The sequence below is a fragment of the Drosophila arizonae genome, chromosome X (assembly GCF_054131065.1).
Source record: "Drosophila arizonae isolate 15081-1271.41 chromosome X, UAZ_ARI_1.0, whole genome shotgun sequence".
In the NCBI taxonomy this organism is placed as follows: domain Eukaryota; kingdom Metazoa; phylum Arthropoda; class Insecta; order Diptera; family Drosophilidae; genus Drosophila; species Drosophila arizonae.
Window position 1 is genome coordinate 12,638,389 of NC_142927.1, and position 18,204 is coordinate 12,656,592.

Sequence of the window (18,204 nt, forward strand, 5' to 3'; positions counted from 1 at the left end):
TGTATATAGCGATTAGTTGCGTGCCGTTACTTTGCCAATTCGCCAGACACTCTTTCGTTCGGTCTGCAATACACTGGCGCCCGTAAAAGTAGTACACATGCGAAAACTTCTGCAAATGACAATCTAATAAAGAATCTGCTAATTTCTGAACTATGTCTATGGTTAGTGACTGCGTGTTCTATAGCTTCAATCTATAAGTGATTAAGTTTGCATAAGCACAGTGTAATTACATGCTTGCCGTTATTCTTCGTTGACATTGCACTCTTTCGCCACGGCTGCGATACGAGCGCGTCCATAATAATCGTACCGGTGTGCAACAATTCATACGTGTATATTATTTGAGTATCATAATATAATTCTTTGCCAGTTTATTAAAGTTGCAAGTACTCTGCTCGACAAATACGACTTATTCCAAGTTTGTGTCTGCGCTATAGCATATATACATTTACTTTACTCTTGCAATCGCGCTCGCACCAACGACTTTGAACTCTATCGTGTTACTCTTGCTGTACTCGTCATGGCGAATTTAGATGCTAGTGCAGTTGCTCCCGAAGATCGCGTGCGGTTTTATAAGCTCAAGGTACAGTCGGTGTTTGAACGCGTAAAAAAGCTACAATCCAAGGTCGATTCAGATGCTCTTGCCGATCACAGTGACAGCACTCTAAATGTTCTACTGGAGCATATCGACAAGCTAAGCCACTCTTTTAGCAAGGCCCATGAAAGTCTAGAGGAGCTCGACTTTACTGAGATGTCCAGCAATTTGCGCACTGACTTTGATGATTTAATAATGGTCATGCAGTCAACAATAATGTCCGAAGTGCAAAGTCGTACTGCTCAAGTGCATCACAGTTCCACGTTTAGTCGTCCAAGTGACCCTCCTCGCGCATCCGCTCCCAGATTGCAGACTGCACCTGCGTTGCCGCCATTAAAGCTACCTACGTTCAGCGGTGGATATGCTAATTGGGCTGATTTCTACTCAATGTTTTCTACAATCATTGAAAGTCGGCCAGAAATCAGCAATATGGAAAGACTTCAGCACCTCCGGTCCTGCCTCGATGGCGCAGCGTTGGATACGGTTCGCTCTTTGGAAATTTCTAATGATAATTATACAATTGCCATAAATTTATTAAAGCAGAGATATGATAATCGACGTTTAATCTTCCAGGCCCACATCGTAAAGATCTTAGGTCTCAAAAGAGTAGAAAACGGATCCATAACCAAGCTGCGTGAGCTATCTGACAGCTTCAATGTCCATATGCGTGCGCTCAGTAGTCTGGGCACAACAGAGCAGATAGCCAGTGCCATGATTGCTCAGATACTGCTACAGAAGCTTGATGAGGCCTCACAAGCTAAATGGGAAGAGAAATTGGACAACTCAGAGATGGCTCTTCAGATACCCAGATATGAAGAAGTCTCCTCGTTTCTTGAGCTTCGTTGCCGTACTTTGGAATCGATGAAATTTGCTCTTACAAACTATTCGTCAAGTAAGCCGATGAATTCTTGCAGTAAGGTTGCTACCAGCAGATCAGCATTTCTAATAACCGGCCACAGTACGCACAGTTGCAATTTTTGTAATGATCTTGAGCACACAATCTACAAATGCCCAAGATTCGCAAACTTGTCTCCTGGTCTTCGCCTGAATGAGGTCCGAAAGGCTGGCTTATGTTTGAATTGTCTCAAGGGAGGTCATCAGTCGCGACAATGTGGCTCGCGCAGTTGTCGGGTCTGTGGAGTCAAGCATCATACGCTTCTTCACCTCGGCCACTCCAGCACATCGCAGGCAGCAATTCCGCCCCATCAACAATCTTCAACATCAAGAGTACAGACCATCCCTCAGCCCTCAGCACCAGCCACTACTCTCTTATCCCAGGATCGGCACAGCGACGTTGTGCTCCTGGCTACCGCAGTGGTTCTGGCAAGGAATCGGTTTGGCGAGCTTGTTCCTTGTCGTGCACTTTTAGATTCAGGCTCTCAACTACATCTCATTACAGCCAGATTTGCGAATCTCCTGCAACTTAAGAGAACAAAAGCGGTTGCATCTGTATGCGGCGTAGGCGACTCCAATGTTGCCATGGATGGCAGCAGCATTTGCCTCACTCTTCAAGCTCATGCATCTGAATATACAACTAGCATAACGGCTATGGTAGCTACAAATATAACTGGCAGGCAGCCCAGTTCTAATGTGAATACGAGCAATTGGAGCATACCGCAAAATATAGTGTTGGCAGATCCAGCTTTCCATAGGCCGCAACGAGTAGATCTGCTTATCGGAGCTAGCCTGTTTTATGATTTGCTCTGTGTGGGACAAATCAAGTTGATGCCTGGACTTCCATTGTTACAGAAGACTCGTCTTGGTTGGGTTGTATCAGGTGGCGAGGCTCGCAACCACAACTCCGTGCTAATAGCTTCAAAGACGCCTTTGGATCCGATTACAGACTCCTGTGCTGACATCAAGTTGGACACTCTAGTTCGTCGCTTTTGGGAAGTTGAGCGCTGCAGCGATTCCATTGTAAAGTTCAGCAAGGAAGACTCAGACTGCGAAGCGCATTTTGCGAGGCATTACAATCGATTGGCTAGTGGCCAATATACAGTACGCCTGCCTGTTAAGCTTAGTTGCGAGCTTCTTGGAGATTCTTATGAGCAAGCGCGACATCGGTTTCTCAATTTGGAGAAGAAATTGAGTCGTTCGCCGCATATAAAGTCTCAATACTCAGCATTTCTGAAAGAGTATCTTGAACTTGGTCATATGTCACGCGTTCCTCTAGATTCATTGCATCTATGCAGATATTTTCTTCCTCATCACTGCGTTCTGAAGGATGATAGCACAACTACCAAGCTTCGCGTCGTCTTTGATGGATCTGCATCTACAACAACTGGGCATTCGTTGAATGACATTCTAATGTCAGGTCCCGTCATTCAGCCAAAATTAGTCGACATATTATTGCGCTTCCGATCTTATCCAGTTGCACTCACCGGCGATATTTGCAAAATGTATCGTTGCGTGAAAGTACCTGAGCCGGACAGCTATCTACAATGCATTTTATGGAGGAATTCGCCAGATGATGAGTTGGAAGTTTTCAGGCTTGATACGGTAACATATGGAACAAAACCAGCGTCATTTTTGTCTGTGCGCGCCATGCATCAGCTTGCCGTAGATGAAAGGAACGCATTCCCAGTCGGGTCCGACGTACTGCTTCGCGATTTCTATGTTGATGATTTGATTAGTGGAGGAAATTCAGTCGAAGAAGCAAGACTTGTTATGCAAGAGACAGCTGGAATCTTGGCATGTGGGAAGTTTAAATTGAGGAAGTGGTGTTCAAGCCATCCCATGGTACTGGACGGCGTAACAGACTGCGACAAGGAATCACTCATTAGGTTCAACGATGGCAGCGACATTACAAAGACACTTGGCCTTGCATGGGATCCGGCATCTGATCAACTTCTTTTCTCATATCTAGCCCTGAATTCAGCCTCTAAGCCCACCAGGCGCTCTGTTCTCTCTTCTATTGCTAGGTTTTATGATCCCCTCGGCCTGGTCGGCCCAGTAATAACGAAAGCTAAAATCTTCTTGCAACAACTCTGGAGGCATAAACTTGATTGGGACGAGAGTCTCCCGTCTGCATGTCACACTGCATGGCTAGACATTTGCAGCAACTTTGGCAATGGTCTTAGTAGTGCATTTCCCAGGCTATCATTAATACCAGGATCGAAGGTTGAGGTCCATGGATTCTGCGATGCCAGCATCGAGGCATACGGAGCTTGCATTTATATTGTATCCAGAGGTCAGCATACCATCAGCAGGTTGCTTTGCTCTAAGTCTCGAGTTGCGCCTCTAAAAACGCTCACGGTTCCCAAGCTGGAACTATGCGGGGCAGAGTTGCTTGCGCGTCTAATGAATGAAGTGGCTCGCTTAGGCATTTTCGCAGGCGAGTTTCATTGTTGGTCTGACTCTACTGTTGCGCTTTCTTGGATCAATGACGAGCCCGGACGATTTAACGTTTTTGTTTCAAATCGCATCGCCACGATACAAGATCTCACATCAGCAATGGAATGGCACTATATACCTACAACACTGAATCCCGCGGATATATTATCTCGGGGTGCATTGCCCTCGGATTTAAATGCATCATTACATTGGTTCAACGGTCCAGGTTTCCTCTGCAAGCCCAGATCTCAGTGGCCAGTCTCAGCACTTCCAGAAAGAACTTCAATTGAGCGTCGAAGAACTGTGCTTCTTGTAAAGGACGCAGTCCATGATGTCTCTATGGACTGCAAGTTTGTTAATTCTTTCGGCCGCTTGCAGCGTACGTTTGCATACGTATCAAAGTTTATTAAAAAAAGTCATGGTCCAGGAATAACCCTAGCAGACATCCGGAACGGCACTCATATACTGTTAAGAATGATTCAACGAACACATCTCTCAGACGACATAAATGCTCTTCGAAATAAAGGAATGATTCCGTCATCCAGCAGTCTAGCCTCGCTGTCACCGTTCCTTGATGAAATTGGGCTGCTACGTGTCGATGGCCGTCTCAAAAACTCAACTTTAAATTTTGATAGTCGCCATCCAATTATTTTGCCCAAGGTTCATCCAGTAACTAGAGCCATCATAATGCATTTCCATCAGCGAAACTTGCACGCTGGTCCCCGAGCAGTGCTAGCGTTGGTTCGTTCCCAATACTGGCCAATTGGTGGTAGAAAAACTGTAGCCAGTGTAATTCAGAGATGCGTAATTTGCTTTCGTGCAAGGCCCCGACTCGTTGAACACATAATGGCAGATCTACCCAAGGATCGAGTCGACGGCTATCGGGTCTTTGGAGTGACTGGAGTCGACTTTTGCGGACCCTTCTTTTACAAGCCTGAGTCACGAAACAAGGCGCCTGTGAAATGCTACGTTTGTGTGTTTATTTGTTTTGCTACGAAGGCTATTTGGTTGGAGTTAGTCAAGAATTTAACTACCGCGGCATTTTTGCATGCACTTCAACGTTTCATATGCACCAGAGGAAAGCCAAGTCAAATCTGGTCGGATAACGCCACAAACTTTCTTGGTGCCCGCAATCAGCTTCAGGAGTTGAAGCGTCTATTTCTGTCAGACACCCACCAGAAGGCTGTGAAGGATTTCTGTTTGGCAGACTCAATCGAATGGCATTTCATCCCTCCACGATCGCCTCACTTTGGTGGCTTGTGGGAGGCTGCAGTGAAGACAGCGAAGCATCATTTTTACCGATGTGTTGGGTCCTCCGTCCTAACCTACGATGAGCTTCGCACACTGGTTTGCAACATCGCTGCTGTCGTTAATTCACGCCCTTTAGTTTCGATTTCAGAGCACCCATCAGACATAGACGTGTTGACTCCTGCGCATTTCCTCAACGGTGGCCCTCCTTCGTCCTTCAGTGAGCCAAACCTGACAGGGCTCAATTTTAATCGTTTGGATGCTTGGCAGCGCGTAAGCTATCTCCAGCAGGTGTTCTGGACTCGTTGGCGGGACGAATATCTCAACTTGTTACAACAGCGAGCGAAATGGAGAACCTCCAAACCTGGCTTGGCTGTTGGCAACATAGTTCTTGTGAAGGATGAGAATCTACCTTCACTTAAGTGGCCACTAGCCAGAATAATCGAACTTATCCCTGGAAGTGATGGCGTTGCACGGGTAGCCCTACTAAAAACTGAAGCTGGCGAGATAAGAAGAGCTACAAATAAGCTGTGCTTGCTGCCCCTTAAGGATTCTGTTGAAGACTAAGTCTTCAACGGGGGGAGGATGTTGGGCTCAGCAATCATCGCTTCATTATGATTAAGAGCGGCAGTTCATAGAATATGCTATCATTTAAGAGAATTTGTAACGGAGATCACGCTCTCCCTTTTGCGTTGTCTTTTTCACCCACGCACCGGCTCAGCTTAATCCGCCGGCTCGCGTACATTGTACTTAGTATGCAATTAACTCTTGTTTAGAGCAGATGCAGTGTTAGATTGACTATTCCAAACATAGTAGCGGACAGCACGACAGCCTAGTCGCTTGCTCGCGTCTATCACATAAACTCTGTAAACTCTAATAATCGCTAATAAACTAATCATTAAGTAAATTCAATCGTTTAATAATTTAAAGCTATTCGAAAAATCTCGATAGCTCAACAAACGTAAACATATAAATGGCGGCAAATATTGATAATCAATCAAATTACTATTAAAACTTCTACTGTTATTGCGGCTGGGCGCTCGACGTGTTTGTTGCAGCTTTTTCACTTTGCTTGAAAAAGTTACAAACGATGCAATTCAAACGCAAGTTGCACAAGCAGAAGCAAGATAGGGGGAAGAGGGCGAAGGACTTGTTGCGCTTGGGCGAGAGTAGGTTCCGAATTAAATAATTTGTAAACAACCCAAGCAATGGGGCGGAAATATGTGCTAGAGGTAGCTTTCAAGCTGTGGGCAGACAAACATTTCGGCCGCAGGCCATGGTCCTTCGACAGGACTCGGCAGCTCCTCACCAAAATCCCGGCCGCTGCTGTCCCTTACCCAGTAAATTGACTGAAGTGTTGTAAAAATTAAAAAAAAAATTTGTTATTCCGTTTGAAATTGGGATATACATATATATAGTATATTTATCATATATTTTAAAATTTTTCGCACAGCTCTATATTAAATAATCATAATTATAAAATAATGAATGCCTGTCTCTTTCGTGCACTATATCACTATCTCTTTCATTCTAGTGAACACGAATTAGAAACCATAATTTAGATCGTTATTTTTTATTTTTTTTTTTAAATAGCCTTAGAAATATATAAATTCTATTTGCTAAAAACAATATTATTTAAATTAAAAAAAATTAATGAAACAAAATACGAGTTCCGCATATCGCTCAGAAGAACTTCTGCTTAGTCGAGGGCGTGTTCAAATCCAATCGCGACATTCTGTAAGCAAATGAGAGCATTAGTTTTAAAAAAACACTATGGAGCTATTGTTGGTATAACCTGGATTTCTTCTCCGCCACAACAGCGGGACTGGAGAAACTATTTGTTTTGACCATGTCAATATCAGATTCCTCCTCGCCATCTGTGTTAGCACTAGCCAACGTAACAGTCTCGTTCTGTGGTGCATCTGGAGTGGAGTTCTCCTTGTTGGTATTGGTCGGATTCTGGCAGTTGCCTTGGCACCGGCAGTTGCTGGAGCACCCAATGTTAGTCAGGAAGCAACCGCAGCGCCTTGTGTTGCACTTGGTGCGACACTTGCAGTTCTTTGATGATTTGCGGCTCTCATCTGCCGTCGAGCTCATGTCTATGGTGCTCTGTAGGCTATTGTCGTTGCTGGCAGCGTTGTTGTTGTTTTTGTTGCTGGTGGAGCTACTGTTGGGATTGTCACCGTTGCTGAGCGATGTATTTGATTTCTGGGGAAAATAAGAGTTGATTAAATCAGATGCAAGAGCTGTACAACTATGGTAGCTTACCTTGGGGCGCTTCATCTCGGGCACCCAGTCGGGATCGTCGTCATGATCCTCAAACCCATCGCTCAAAATGCTGTCGTTGATCACGGATTCATCGAAAACGGGAGTTTTCTTCGTTTTTGAATTGATACTGTCCAATTTCTGTTGCAGCTTCTCTTTAGTATCGAGCAGCTCTTCGACTATCTGCTGGCGTTCCAGGTCTTCTGGATTCTGGGCTTCACTGCCGCCCAGTGCGTGCGAACTGCGCAGCAGCACCGCGACCTTCTCCTCGTAGCTGCGCTGTTGGCTAACCATTAGCTCAGCGTGCTCTCGCTCCGCCTGCCGTAGACGTTTGGTGAGCTCCTCGATGCGCTGCTGCGCCTCGTTCAGCTGGGTGCGCTGCTCGTCCACCAGCACCTTCTGCTCCATGATGCTCTGTGCCTGATCGCGTCGCTGCTGCACGAGATTCTTCAGCAGCTGCTTGTTGAGTCCGCGCGACTCGCTCACGCTTTGGACGCTGTCGCAGAGCGCTGCAATGCGACTGTCCAGATCGTTGGAGCAGACCTTCTGTTGCAGATCCTCGATTTGTGCATTTCGCATCTCCAGCTCCTCCTCTAGGCTGGCCAACAGCTTGACTTGGTCGGCATCAGGATTTGCCTGCTCCCGAAGCTCTGTGCAGTGCGCATTGATAATGGCGCGATCTTCCATTAGTTGCTCCAGACTGTACTCGGCATCGATTAGCGAAAGAATTACCTCCAGTGTGCGATCAACAAAAGCAGCCAGATCAGCTGCGCCCGGTTGATCCTTGGTATGTCGCTGGCGTTGCGCCTGTGCAGCTCTTTGCCGCTCCAGTGCATCCTTGAGCCTAAGAACGGAAATCAAGAAAAACAGAGAGTGAATATTAATTGCCTTCCAGCACATCAAATTCAATTACCGTTTGTTGGTGGCCTGTGCCTCCTCACATTTCCGCTTGAGCACCAGTCGCTGTTTGGCATGCAGATTTTGCTGGCGCGCCATTTCGCTCTGCATCTTGCGATCCTTGCTCTTGAGCTGTGTGAGCTGCTTCTCGCTCATCATCTTCCATTGCCGGAAGCGGTCGGATTCACCGCGCATGGCGCGTATTAGCTTCACCTTGGACTCCTTCATGGCGCGTATCTCGGTGGTGAGGTTCTGGATCTTTTCGCGCTCCTTTTCACGCATCTTTAGTATATTTGCCTGCTGCAATATCTTGCGACGCATCTCCGTAAGCTCTTGCTCGAGCAGCAGCAATCGCTTGCGCCGCTCCTCGGCCAGCTTAGCGGACGTGTCCTTCATCTTGGTGCTACGCAGCTGATCGAGCAACTCAGTTCGCTCCGATTCCAGTTGCTTGATCTTCAGCTCGCACTGCTTAAACTTCTCGTCAATGCCATCGTCTTCGAGTTTGCTAAAGTTGCGCGCAACACGCTCGTGCAGCTCCTGCTTCAGGGTCAATTGGCGATCGATGTCGCGCAGTTCGCCCTTGAGACACAGCTGCTTCATCGTGTGCTCTTCTGCGCGCGAATCCAAAAGCTCGTGCGACTCTGAGCTGACGGAGCTGGATTCGTCAACGTTCAGGCATTCCTTGCGATGTGTCTGCAATGCGGTTTCCGTCTGTTGCAGCTCTTCGTCCACGCACGAAACCAGCTGCGTGATGTCTCGCATCCTCTCGCGCCACTGCTTTTCCAGCAGCTGAGATTGGTCTGTCGGCTGGTCCTGCTCGGAGCCGTTTTCCTCTGCCTTGGGTATTGCAGCTTCGGTCAGCTTTGTCTTCAGCTCAACGAGGTGCACCTTCAGCTTGTCATGAGTGACTTCGGCGATGTGAGCACGGATCTCATTCTCGGCCAGGTCGATCAGCGCTTGGTGCAGTTCCTGCTGCAGCTTGCGGTTCATCCTCTCACTGCGTGCATAGTCCTCCTGCAGCTTCTCTAGCTGCTCTTTGTACCTCCGCCCCTCTTGCGCAGTCAATCCCTCCGAGGAGCTGAGACTGAGTCCAATGGCTTCTCCATTTCCCACATTGCCGCTGCCACCGCCACAAGCGAGTAGCTCGACGCGTAGCTTCTGTATGATGTCCTTGAGCATCATTACCTCAGCCGCATGCGGATCCACATTCACGACAGGCTTATTCTTGATCTGCAGTGCACGATCTGCGTATCTCAATGTGCTGACCGTCTCGGCCACGTTGTAGTCCGCGGGACTAACACAGGCAATCATCAAGGTAATCGAGTTGCCGCCCAGCGAGTCCTGCAGCAGGCGTGTCAGCTTCGACTGCCGGTAAGGCACATAGCTTGATGTTTGGCCAGCTACAAGGATTGAAAGAGCAGAGGGGTTAATGCTAGCCGGCCTGTATATACAATATATGATTTCAAATCTCACTTACAGCCCAGCACATTTATCACATTGCCCAATGCGAGGAGGCCCTTGTTGATGTTGACGCCTTCCTTGAATCGATCCCCGCTAGCTAGTGTCTTGGAGCAGCGCTCAGAGCCCGCAAGGTCGACAAAATTGAATTTTGACGTCGTCACCGACTTCCTGCGTAATCAAGTGGTATATATGTTAGAAACTATTTACGATGACGACAGGAAGGCACTACTTACTGCCCAATCTTCTTGGTGGCGACAACAGTTATGGTAAAGATCGCGTGCGATCGGGATGAGGTCTCGTTCATTGCCGTGGCGGCCACAGCACGGCCGGATGAGCCACGCATTAGTTCATCGGTGACATGCTTGGCTTGCGTCACCTCCACCTCGGTCACTCCAGGCATAACAATGCGGTTCTTGTCCTCGCGTATATCCACAGTACTGTCCTCTCGCTTGTTGGGCGAAAACAGGTCGTAGAACTGCTCTTGATACAGCTCCACAAAGGAGCATGTTATTTTGAAATGGAAGTCATTATGCATGGCGGCTGTCTCTTCAAAGATCTCGTGCACGGCACGAGGTATGACGCCGACATGCTCGTCCATGACCCCATTGAATGCAGTTCCCATCGTGTAGGTCTTGCCAGAGCCTGTCTGGCCGTATGCGAGGATCGTCACATTGAAGCCCTGGAGCAACTTCTTTAGCTTGCTGCGCACACAGGACTCATACACGTCCTGCTGCGAGTCACGGCTGTCGAACACGTAGTTATATGTAAAGGAGTCGGTGCGGTTCACAGTCACTTGTGGCACTCCATCGGCGACGCGTTGCACGGCGATGCGGCAGCCGCGATCGAGCTCCGATTTCACCAGCGGGCGCACGCGCAGAGCAACAGTCACAGAGTCCGACATGGTTCGACGCAATCAGGTGCTGCAATTGCAATTATAGGAGAGGAATAACAGATATACATAATATTGTTATTTCGGTTATTCATTCACTTACCTTAAATATTCTCTCAATGAAAATTTGTATGCAATCGTACTTGTTTGAATGCTTGAATAGTCGAATATGCGTTGCACTAAGAAATTTCACAGTTATACACTAATACAATAAATTAATTAAAAAACTAGCTGCTGCAACTATCTGCTGCTGGCATCCAAAGCAATTCGAAAAATGGTGGTATCAAAAAATGGTCGGCGGCGTCTATATAACGCAGCCCTGGAATGGACAGTGTGTACACACACTATGGAAATGATGATTCTGATGATGATTCTTGTAGTGACTATCGGTTGCAACGATAGTTTTCTATTTCAATTTGTTTGAAATGCATCGAATTGTAAATTAACGCAACTGAATTTATGAAATTTGAAAATAGAAACAAGTTCGTATGAAGATATAATAAAACTGACGAAAATATTTTGTGTTGTGAGCATATAGCCCAAGATGAATTACAAAGCCTACTATTGATACTTAAAAAACAGAAAACTACATGCTGAGGTGCCTGACTAGTAGATGCCCTGAACTTTGACTTTTTGAAATATACTCTATAATTCTAAATAAAATAAATTCAATATTTTCATGCCAGACATAAAATTTGAGAACATAAAAAAAAAAAAAAAAAAAAAAAAAACATTTCTATTCAACTTTTATCTACATATTTAATTAGCAATTTGGTTAAGCAATCTACCTAATCTATTGCCTATATTCGCAGGCGAAATGCAATTTGAATGAATTGATAATGTTTAGAATCGGTATTCAAATTATAACGAAAACTAAAGCAAAATTTATAAACCCTGGCTTTGAAGACGTACGAGACGTAATTTAAAAACAAAATTCGGATAAAATCAAATGAAAACCTTTTTAACTCTGTAACTGCCATGGGTTACAGAAATTGATCGATTTTTATATTGTCTACCTATCGATTTTTATAGAAGGACATTAGAGTCGATTAGTCCCTATAACTGACAAAGATTTAAGAACCAAAGTTTGAAAATCCTCGAACAGAATACAGATTTCAACGAATAAAATCAAATAAAATATAGCGCAGATATCATCGAAATGCATTTAATAACAGCGTACACATTGTTAAGTTTTTAAAATAATTTGTGACGATAATAAAATGTTCAACACGAGATACTTGAGATTTGCTGTAAGTGGTCACGTGTAATGTATACTTGTGGCAGATTCAGCATTTTCAGGTCGCTGTCGATCAGATCCAGCTGCTGCTCCAGCTGGAGTTTCAGGTTGCGCACGCGCAGCGTTCCCATGGACAAGGGCAGACGATTGTACTCCCAGATGAGCTCCTTTTGGCGCGACTGGGCCGCCTCGAGCAGCGAGATGCGCTGTGATTCTGTTAGGAGCACCTGGTCCTGGCCCTGGCAGTTGCTCGCATTCTGGGGCATTTGCGTTGTCTGCTGCGTTTCGGTGGCGGGCGGCGGCTCCTCGCACTTGGACTTCTGCGAGCGGCAGGAGGCCTGAGTGCGTGCACTCAAGGACTGATCGAGCTGCGGCTCCTGCTCCACGTCAGTGACGTCGGGTATGGCCAGCTGCAGGACGTTGGGTAAATCCGAATTAGAGCTGCTATCAGCATCCAGTTTATCCTGTTTGGCCGACTGGCACTCCTCCTGCTCCAGTTGAGCGGGCACAGTGTCCACACCGTGGCCAAGCAATCGTTGATGTGCTCTGTGCTGCATCGACGGCTGCAGGCGCTGTGCGGGCACTTTGCCCAGCTCAAAATTGGAGGCAATGCGTCGCAGGCAGCTAACATCCCGCTGGCCATCAACCACCGCCCCCCGCACGGGCAGCTCGTCGCCCTCGCTGCAGACCTGCTTGAATTGCAAATGCTCCTTGCCCGCATGCTCCGTGCACTTGAGCAGCGCCGCACTGAGGAACTGCTCGTCGCTAATGTCTTCCGTTTGTATTTCCTTCTCCGAACGCTGTCCGACCCTGCCAAACGCACGCCCCTGCCCGCGCCCGCCGTTGAATAGGCGTCGCTGCGTCTCCATCAAGGGCAGCGTGCCGGACCGATGCGCCAGCGAGGCGACTGTCGGCAGCTCATAGCTGGCCAGCGGCCAGCGATGCGATTCTCTCTCGTGCTCGAGATGCCTTAACTTCTCCCGCTCGAGGCGACGCAGCGTCATCAGCGGCGTCTGGCCCACCAGCAGCTTGTTCTCCCGCAGAAAGTTTCGCTGCGTGACCTGGCCAGCGGCGGCGGAACGCTTCATCCACGACATGACAAATGCTAGAGTGCAAAATATAAATGTCACAATGTACAAACGAGAGCAAATGTAAACGACAAATCTGAACAAAACTCAACTACAAAATGAAGTATCACCGATTTATATTATACATGTGTATTTGTGTATATGTCTATTTTTGTACATATATACCCATTCTAATCGATTTAGGACTGAAAAATTGTTATTGTATATGAACATAGATTATGGAATTACGAGTATAACAGAATTGATAGACATCCGTCTTAAAACATTGAGAGAATGTAACCAAAAGAGTACAAAAAAAAAAAAAAAAAAAAAAAAAAAAAATTATTAAAAAAATATATATTTTTTTTATATATTCAAATATATATAAAAAAAAAAAAAAAAAAAAAAAAAATATATATATATATATATATATATATATATATATATATATATATATATATATATATATATATATATAAAAATTATGTGCAAAAATTAAACTATTTATTTATTTAAAATATTTAGTACAATTTTTTTTATTTAATAGATAATAAAAAAAAATAATATTAACAATAATATATGAATAAATCTATAAAAAAAAAAACAACAAATATTTAAAAACAAAAGTCATATTTAAAATAAATTTGTGAAATACCATTCACAAAATCCTGTAGATACATATATAGAAAATAAATTAGTTTAAAAATTTCTTACAAATTCGTTCTAAAAATTCTTAAATCTCAGGCGAAAGCTGACAAGTGCAGGGTATGTATTAGTCGTTATGATTTCATACAGCTCCACGCGGCACAAACCTAATGTGGATGCCATCCCGAGAGCGCAACACCATTTGGGCCTGCAGCACAAGCGGCTCCAGTGGCCGCTTCAGCTCCAGGCGAAAGTGCTCCACAATGCGAACGGTGAGCAGCTTCATCAGCAGCATCGAGTAGCGGCGGCCAATGCACACGTGTGGGCCAGCCGAAAAGGGTATATAGCTAAAGGGTGTGGGCTGCTGCGCCTGCAGCCAGCGCTCTGGCCGAAACTCGTATGGCTCAGCGAAGTGGCTGGCGTCGTGCGCCAGGCCGTACATGTTGATCCAGAGCGTGACGCCGGCGCAGTAGCGTCGCCCGCCAATCGTCGTGGCTCTGGTCGTCTGTCGGCCCGTGCTGGGCACTATGGTGTACATGCGCAGAGTCTCTTGCAACACGGCATCCAGATAGTCAAGCTCATTTAGAGCATCCAGGCTCGTGGCGCCATCTGGTGGCAGCTGAGAGAGCTCGGTGTGCAAGCGCTCCTGCACCGATGGCTGCTTGGCCAGGGCATAGAGCACGAAGCCCATGGCCGCCGTGGTAGTGTCCACGCCCTGTCGTAGATCGAGATAGAGATAGTGTGAGAGAGAGAGAGAGAGAGAGGGGAGGTGGCAGTGACAACTCACAGCGAAGACAAATGTGTTCACCTCGTCGCGAATCTGCTGACGGCTTAGCCCCGCCAGCAGCATAGCATCCAAGAGTATGCGTGGTCGTTTCTCCTGCTCTGGCTGCTGCTGCTCTGCCTGTAGCTGCTTCTCGCGTTGCTCGATAATTCGATCCATGTGCATGTGAATCACTTGCAGCTGGACGCGCAGCTCGCGCCACAGTCGCGTACGCTTGAACACAAAATCGGAGGTCAGCAGAGGATTAATCATGCGCTTGAACAGCAGCTCACTGCTCCGATGAAAGGCGCTCACAATGGGCGAGTGCTCGGCCAGCTGCGTGTCCAGCGCAAAGCCCATTGAGTTCTCTACGGTTAGAGTTAACCATTAATTTATTTATTAGACCTTCGAGCTAATAGAGGTTTTAAAATGATTGTGGTGCTGCCAGCGCTTTTTTGAAAATCAAACGTTACATATCGATATTTTGGAAATGAGTGGGGCAATCGATAGCTCATGAATAAATAAATTTGTCCAGCTCTAGAATGTCCTCATTTCTATTTCATTATGTCAATGGCTATGTCACTATTTATACCACACTTACCCACAATGCAATCCAGAAGACAGGCGAAAAGGTAATCTGTTACCTCGATGGCATTTCCGTCTGCTCGCTGCAGACGGTGGAGCAGGCGCTCCGCATGTTTGGACAACGCAGGCGCAAAGCGGCGCAGCAGCTGCGGCTGAAAGGCGGGCGTTAGCAGGCGGCGCTGTGCCATCCACTCGCTGCCATGGCTGATCAGCAGGCCATTGCCAATGAGGGGCGAGAGCTGCTGAAAGGTGTCCGCTTTGCGCAGCGTAGGATCGTGCAGTGCCTGGCGCGTCTCCTCGGCGCTGTGCAGAAACACCCACAGCTGAGGTCCTAGCCACAGGCGATAGGTGGCGCCAAAGCGTTCGCGCAGCTCTGTAAACACCAGAAAGATAACTGCGGCGACAAGAAGCTTTTAAGTGGACTCCAATTCGATAAGGCGCTGCTCCCGACTCACACTCTGGCTTCAGTTTGCCAATCATCTGGGCGTTGCCCAAGCCAGGCAAGGCCCAGGGTCCAGGCAGGCTACAGCCCAGTTGCAGGCGCTGACGCAGGTGCCACAGCCCAAGGCACAGGCAGACAAACAGGCCGAGCAGCAAAGTCAAAAGCGACATCTGTGCGCTGGAATTGATGAAACCAATTTGATTGACTGCAATTGCAATCGCAATTCTAATTGGAACCAACGAACACAATCAGCTGCGGCTTGCTGCTAATCAGAATATATTTATGTATGAACGATCGCTTGCATGCAAAGTCAATTGGATTTAGATTAGAGTTCAATATACAACGATTTAACAGGGCTGTAAACTAGTCGCCAATGCTGTTAATCGCTACGCAGACTGTCTAAAGCGCTATTAATTGATATTGGTTGAGAGTATATACCTACATATATGTATATGGTTAGATTTGTGTGGCTTCTCGTATCTAATCTGGTTTTAGGCAGACGGCAAGTAAATGCGACCTTGCCCTAGCCAACTGCAAAGCCAATTGCAAATGCGTCTGTTGGGAAAGTGTTAAGTTAACATATTCCTGCTAAGGCAAGCAGTGCATATGAACTTTACCGTTATAAATAAGAGATATGTTTTGTTAGAGAGTTGAATCAGTTAATAACATTTTATTTATTGTATGTAATATTGTTTATTCAATAATATATTCATGAATTTATTCATTTATGTACGTGTATGTATATCTTCATTCTTTCTTTTTCTTCTTTCTTTTCATTTCAAATATGCGGACACATAAATTTATAATATTTGGAATTATTATCATTTGGTTTTTCATATATATATATATATTTATATTAATCTATATGTATATATCTTTTCATTTTTATAGCTATGCTCATAATGGTTTTGTGGCTTCGTTTTGTTATTGTTGAGAATTGTTTCATTTGCAATTTGCAAGTGCTTTAACACATATGTAGTTTCATTAACATTTACAACGAATATAATTTGTGTTGCTATTTAATTTGATTTATAATATAAGTTTCATTCGCTTTAAGGCTACAATAATTCAAGTAAAATAGAATTTCTCATTTTGTCGTTTGCGTTTTGTTTTGCTTTGTTTTGTTTTGTTTTGTGGGCTTCGTTTCGTCTTCTCTTGTCTACACTTCCTCTTCGTTCCTCCTTCGCTTGGATTTGTTTTCTTTGTTATATGTAGATATCGATCAATTTGAACAATATTTTCGTTAGTTATACAAAAGTTAAATATTCATTTTATAAATATATGTATATATTTATATATGACATATATATAGTATACAGCATATATATATCTCATATATGTATATATCTTTTGTTTCGCTTTCGATAAGAGCTCATTGCAAAAGTACTTTGATTATTAATTAGAGTTTAGAATTGAATTTACCTCTGTATATATATGTATATACCTTTGTATGTATATATATATTTTCGTGTGCGTTTTTGTTTTTGCTTTCTAGTTCACTTAAGGTATGTAAATCGATCGATAACTTCACAATTCGGTAATTCGATTATTTGATTTATGTTCTTTGGCTTATCTAAGAGATATTTCAAGGATAAAAGAGCGCATTGCGATGCCAAACGAGATGCGATGCGCCTCGCTGACACCCGTATGACTGTACGCGTAACGATAAATATCGATTGGTTGGCCGATGCTCTCGATAGCACACATTTCCAGGGCATTCGTAGAGTTTCTTCGTGTGCGCTTTGTAAATTGCCTGAAATGTGCGCAGACTTGGCAAATCGAGAGCATGCCCGACAATGTATATATACTATATATGTATGTATGAATATATATATATATATATATTTATGTATATAGTTTAATATTCGCGTTCACTAAAAGGCTCTAAGAGGTCATATAACATTTGTATTTACTTGTTTTGCCAACTCTACAGCTATTTTTATATGTTCTTAAGTTTTTTCTTCTTTTATTTTTTAAATTTCATTTGTAAACTTCTAGTTTAAAATAGATTATTATAAAGCGATTTTCTACTTGGTGTTGCTTTTTGCAGTATCTATTGTAGTTACCTATTTAGTTCATTTGTTTTTGTTGTTATTGCAGCTTGGTTTTGTTGTAAGTTAAATTCTGTATGTTAAACAATTTATATATATATATATATATATGTATGTATATTTAGACCTTTTTCATTTGGTGTTGTATGTTTTTGTTTTTTTAAATTTAAATCGATGTATATTTAGATTCGTTTTTGCTATTGTTGTTTTTTTTTTTTTGATTTACTTTCATCCATCGAGTACATATTTGGTGTTTGCTTGCTTAGTTACTTTGACGGCTTTCACTCAATCCAGTTGGCCGGTTATCCAATTCGAGTCCGATTCCATTTTCCAATTGGATCTCCACGACTCCAATTGTAGCTATAAAAATGTATTTAATAAAGGCGGCTCGATCGCCCCATAAACCACATGCATTAAATATTGAATAAATGCACACACACACACACACACATACAAGCATACACTCATATGTATATATATGTATGTGTGTGTTAATGTGCGCTAGTTCCATTCTAAGGCTAGTACAACTCTAGTATGTATATTAACAAAACGCGAGTGCCGAAGCCAGGCTTCGGCATTACAATTATTCGATAAGAGCTAGCTATGAGTGTATATATGTATATCAATATGTAGCTGCATACATATATCTGGTATATATATATATATGTATGTGTAGGTAATAACATATGCAATTGCAGTGAGAATTGCTTCTTGGAAACATTTGGAGTT

The 18,204-nt window shown here is 44.5% G+C and overlaps 4 protein-coding genes across 5 annotated transcripts; 1 reads left to right on the forward strand and 3 right to left on the reverse strand.

The window, feature by feature from the left end:
* On the forward strand, positions 1-6,080 carry LOC149267900 (uncharacterized). Its single transcript, XM_089474455.1, has one exon. The coding sequence runs from the start codon at positions 518-520 to the stop codon at positions 5,738-5,740; it is 5,223 nt and encodes a 1,740-aa protein (XP_089330581.1). The 5' UTR covers positions 1-517; the 3' UTR covers positions 5,741-6,080.
* A 650-nt stretch (positions 6,081-6,730) lies between these two features.
* On the reverse strand, positions 6,731-11,226 carry Klp3A (kinesin-like protein 3A). The gene is made up of 7 exons (XM_018016395.2): positions 10,789-11,226; positions 10,030-10,716; positions 9,813-9,964; positions 8,352-9,735; positions 7,442-8,282; positions 6,969-7,381; positions 6,731-6,908 (listed from the first exon to the last, which is right to left on the reverse strand). The coding sequence occupies exons 2-7, from the start codon at positions 10,695-10,697 to the stop codon at positions 6,857-6,859; spliced, it is 3,510 nt and encodes a 1,169-aa protein (XP_017871884.1). The 5' UTR covers positions 10,698-10,716; positions 10,789-11,226; the 3' UTR covers positions 6,731-6,856.
* A 592-nt stretch (positions 11,227-11,818) lies between these two features.
* On the reverse strand, positions 11,819-13,240 carry LOC108619747 (uncharacterized). The gene is made up of 2 exons (XM_089474463.1): positions 13,103-13,240; positions 11,819-13,027 (listed from the first exon to the last, which is right to left on the reverse strand). The coding sequence occupies exon 2, from the start codon at positions 13,017-13,019 to the stop codon at positions 11,910-11,912; it is 1,110 nt and encodes a 369-aa protein (XP_089330589.1). The 5' UTR covers positions 13,020-13,027; positions 13,103-13,240; the 3' UTR covers positions 11,819-11,909.
* Positions 13,241-13,602: 362 nt separating this feature from the next.
* Positions 13,603-17,527, reverse strand: Cyp311a1 (Cytochrome P450 311a1). Of its 2 annotated transcripts, XM_018016432.2 has the most exons (4): positions 15,438-17,527; positions 14,999-15,376; positions 14,422-14,765; positions 13,603-14,349 (listed from the first exon to the last, which is right to left on the reverse strand). In XM_018016432.2, the coding sequence occupies exons 1-4, from the start codon at positions 15,592-15,594 to the stop codon at positions 13,777-13,779; spliced, it is 1,452 nt and encodes a 483-aa protein (XP_017871921.2). In that variant the 5' UTR covers positions 15,595-17,527; the 3' UTR covers positions 13,603-13,776. The 2 variants fall into 2 exon arrangements, with proteins under 2 accessions (XP_017871921.2, XP_089329147.1); XM_089473021.1 differs by having other exon boundaries at positions 13,603-14,765.
* Positions 17,528-18,204: the final 677 nt, after the last annotated feature.

What these genes read in the sequence shown, in the direction of transcription:
- Klp3A (XM_018016395.2), bottom strand. Translation starts at nt 10,697, where the DNA reads ATGTCGGACTCTGTGACTGTTGCTCTGCGCGTGCGCCCGCTGGTGAAA. An exon ending in GCCACCAAGAAGATTGGGCA is followed by an intron (nt 9,965 to 10,029) that starts GTAAGTAGTGCC and finishes TTGATTACGCAG; the next exon opens with GAAGTCGGTGACGACGTCAA. An exon ending in GTGGCGGAGAAGAAATCCAG is followed by an intron (nt 6,909 to 6,968) that starts GTTATACCAACA and finishes ATTTGCTTACAG; the next exon opens with AATGTCGCGATTGGATTTGA.
- LOC149267900 (XM_089474455.1), top strand. Translation starts at nt 518, where the DNA reads ATGGCGAATTTAGATGCTAGTGCAGTTGCTCCCGAAGATCGCGTGCGG.
- LOC108619747 (XM_089474463.1), bottom strand. Translation starts at nt 13,019, where the DNA reads ATGTCGTGGATGAAGCGTTCCGCCGCCGCTGGCCAGGTCACGCAGCGA.
- Cyp311a1 (XM_089473021.1), bottom strand. Translation starts at nt 15,594, where the DNA reads ATGTCGCTTTTGACTTTGCTGCTCGGCCTGTTTGTCTGCCTGTGCCTT. An exon ending in TGGCAAACTGAAGCCAGAGT is followed by an intron (nt 15,377 to 15,437) that starts GTGAGTCGGGAG and finishes TTGTCGCCGCAG; the next exon opens with TTATCTTTCTGGTGTTTACA. An exon ending in TCTTCTGGATTGCATTGTGG is followed by an intron (nt 14,766 to 14,998) that starts GTAAGTGTGGTA and finishes CTCTAACCGTAG; the next exon opens with AGAACTCAATGGGCTTTGCG.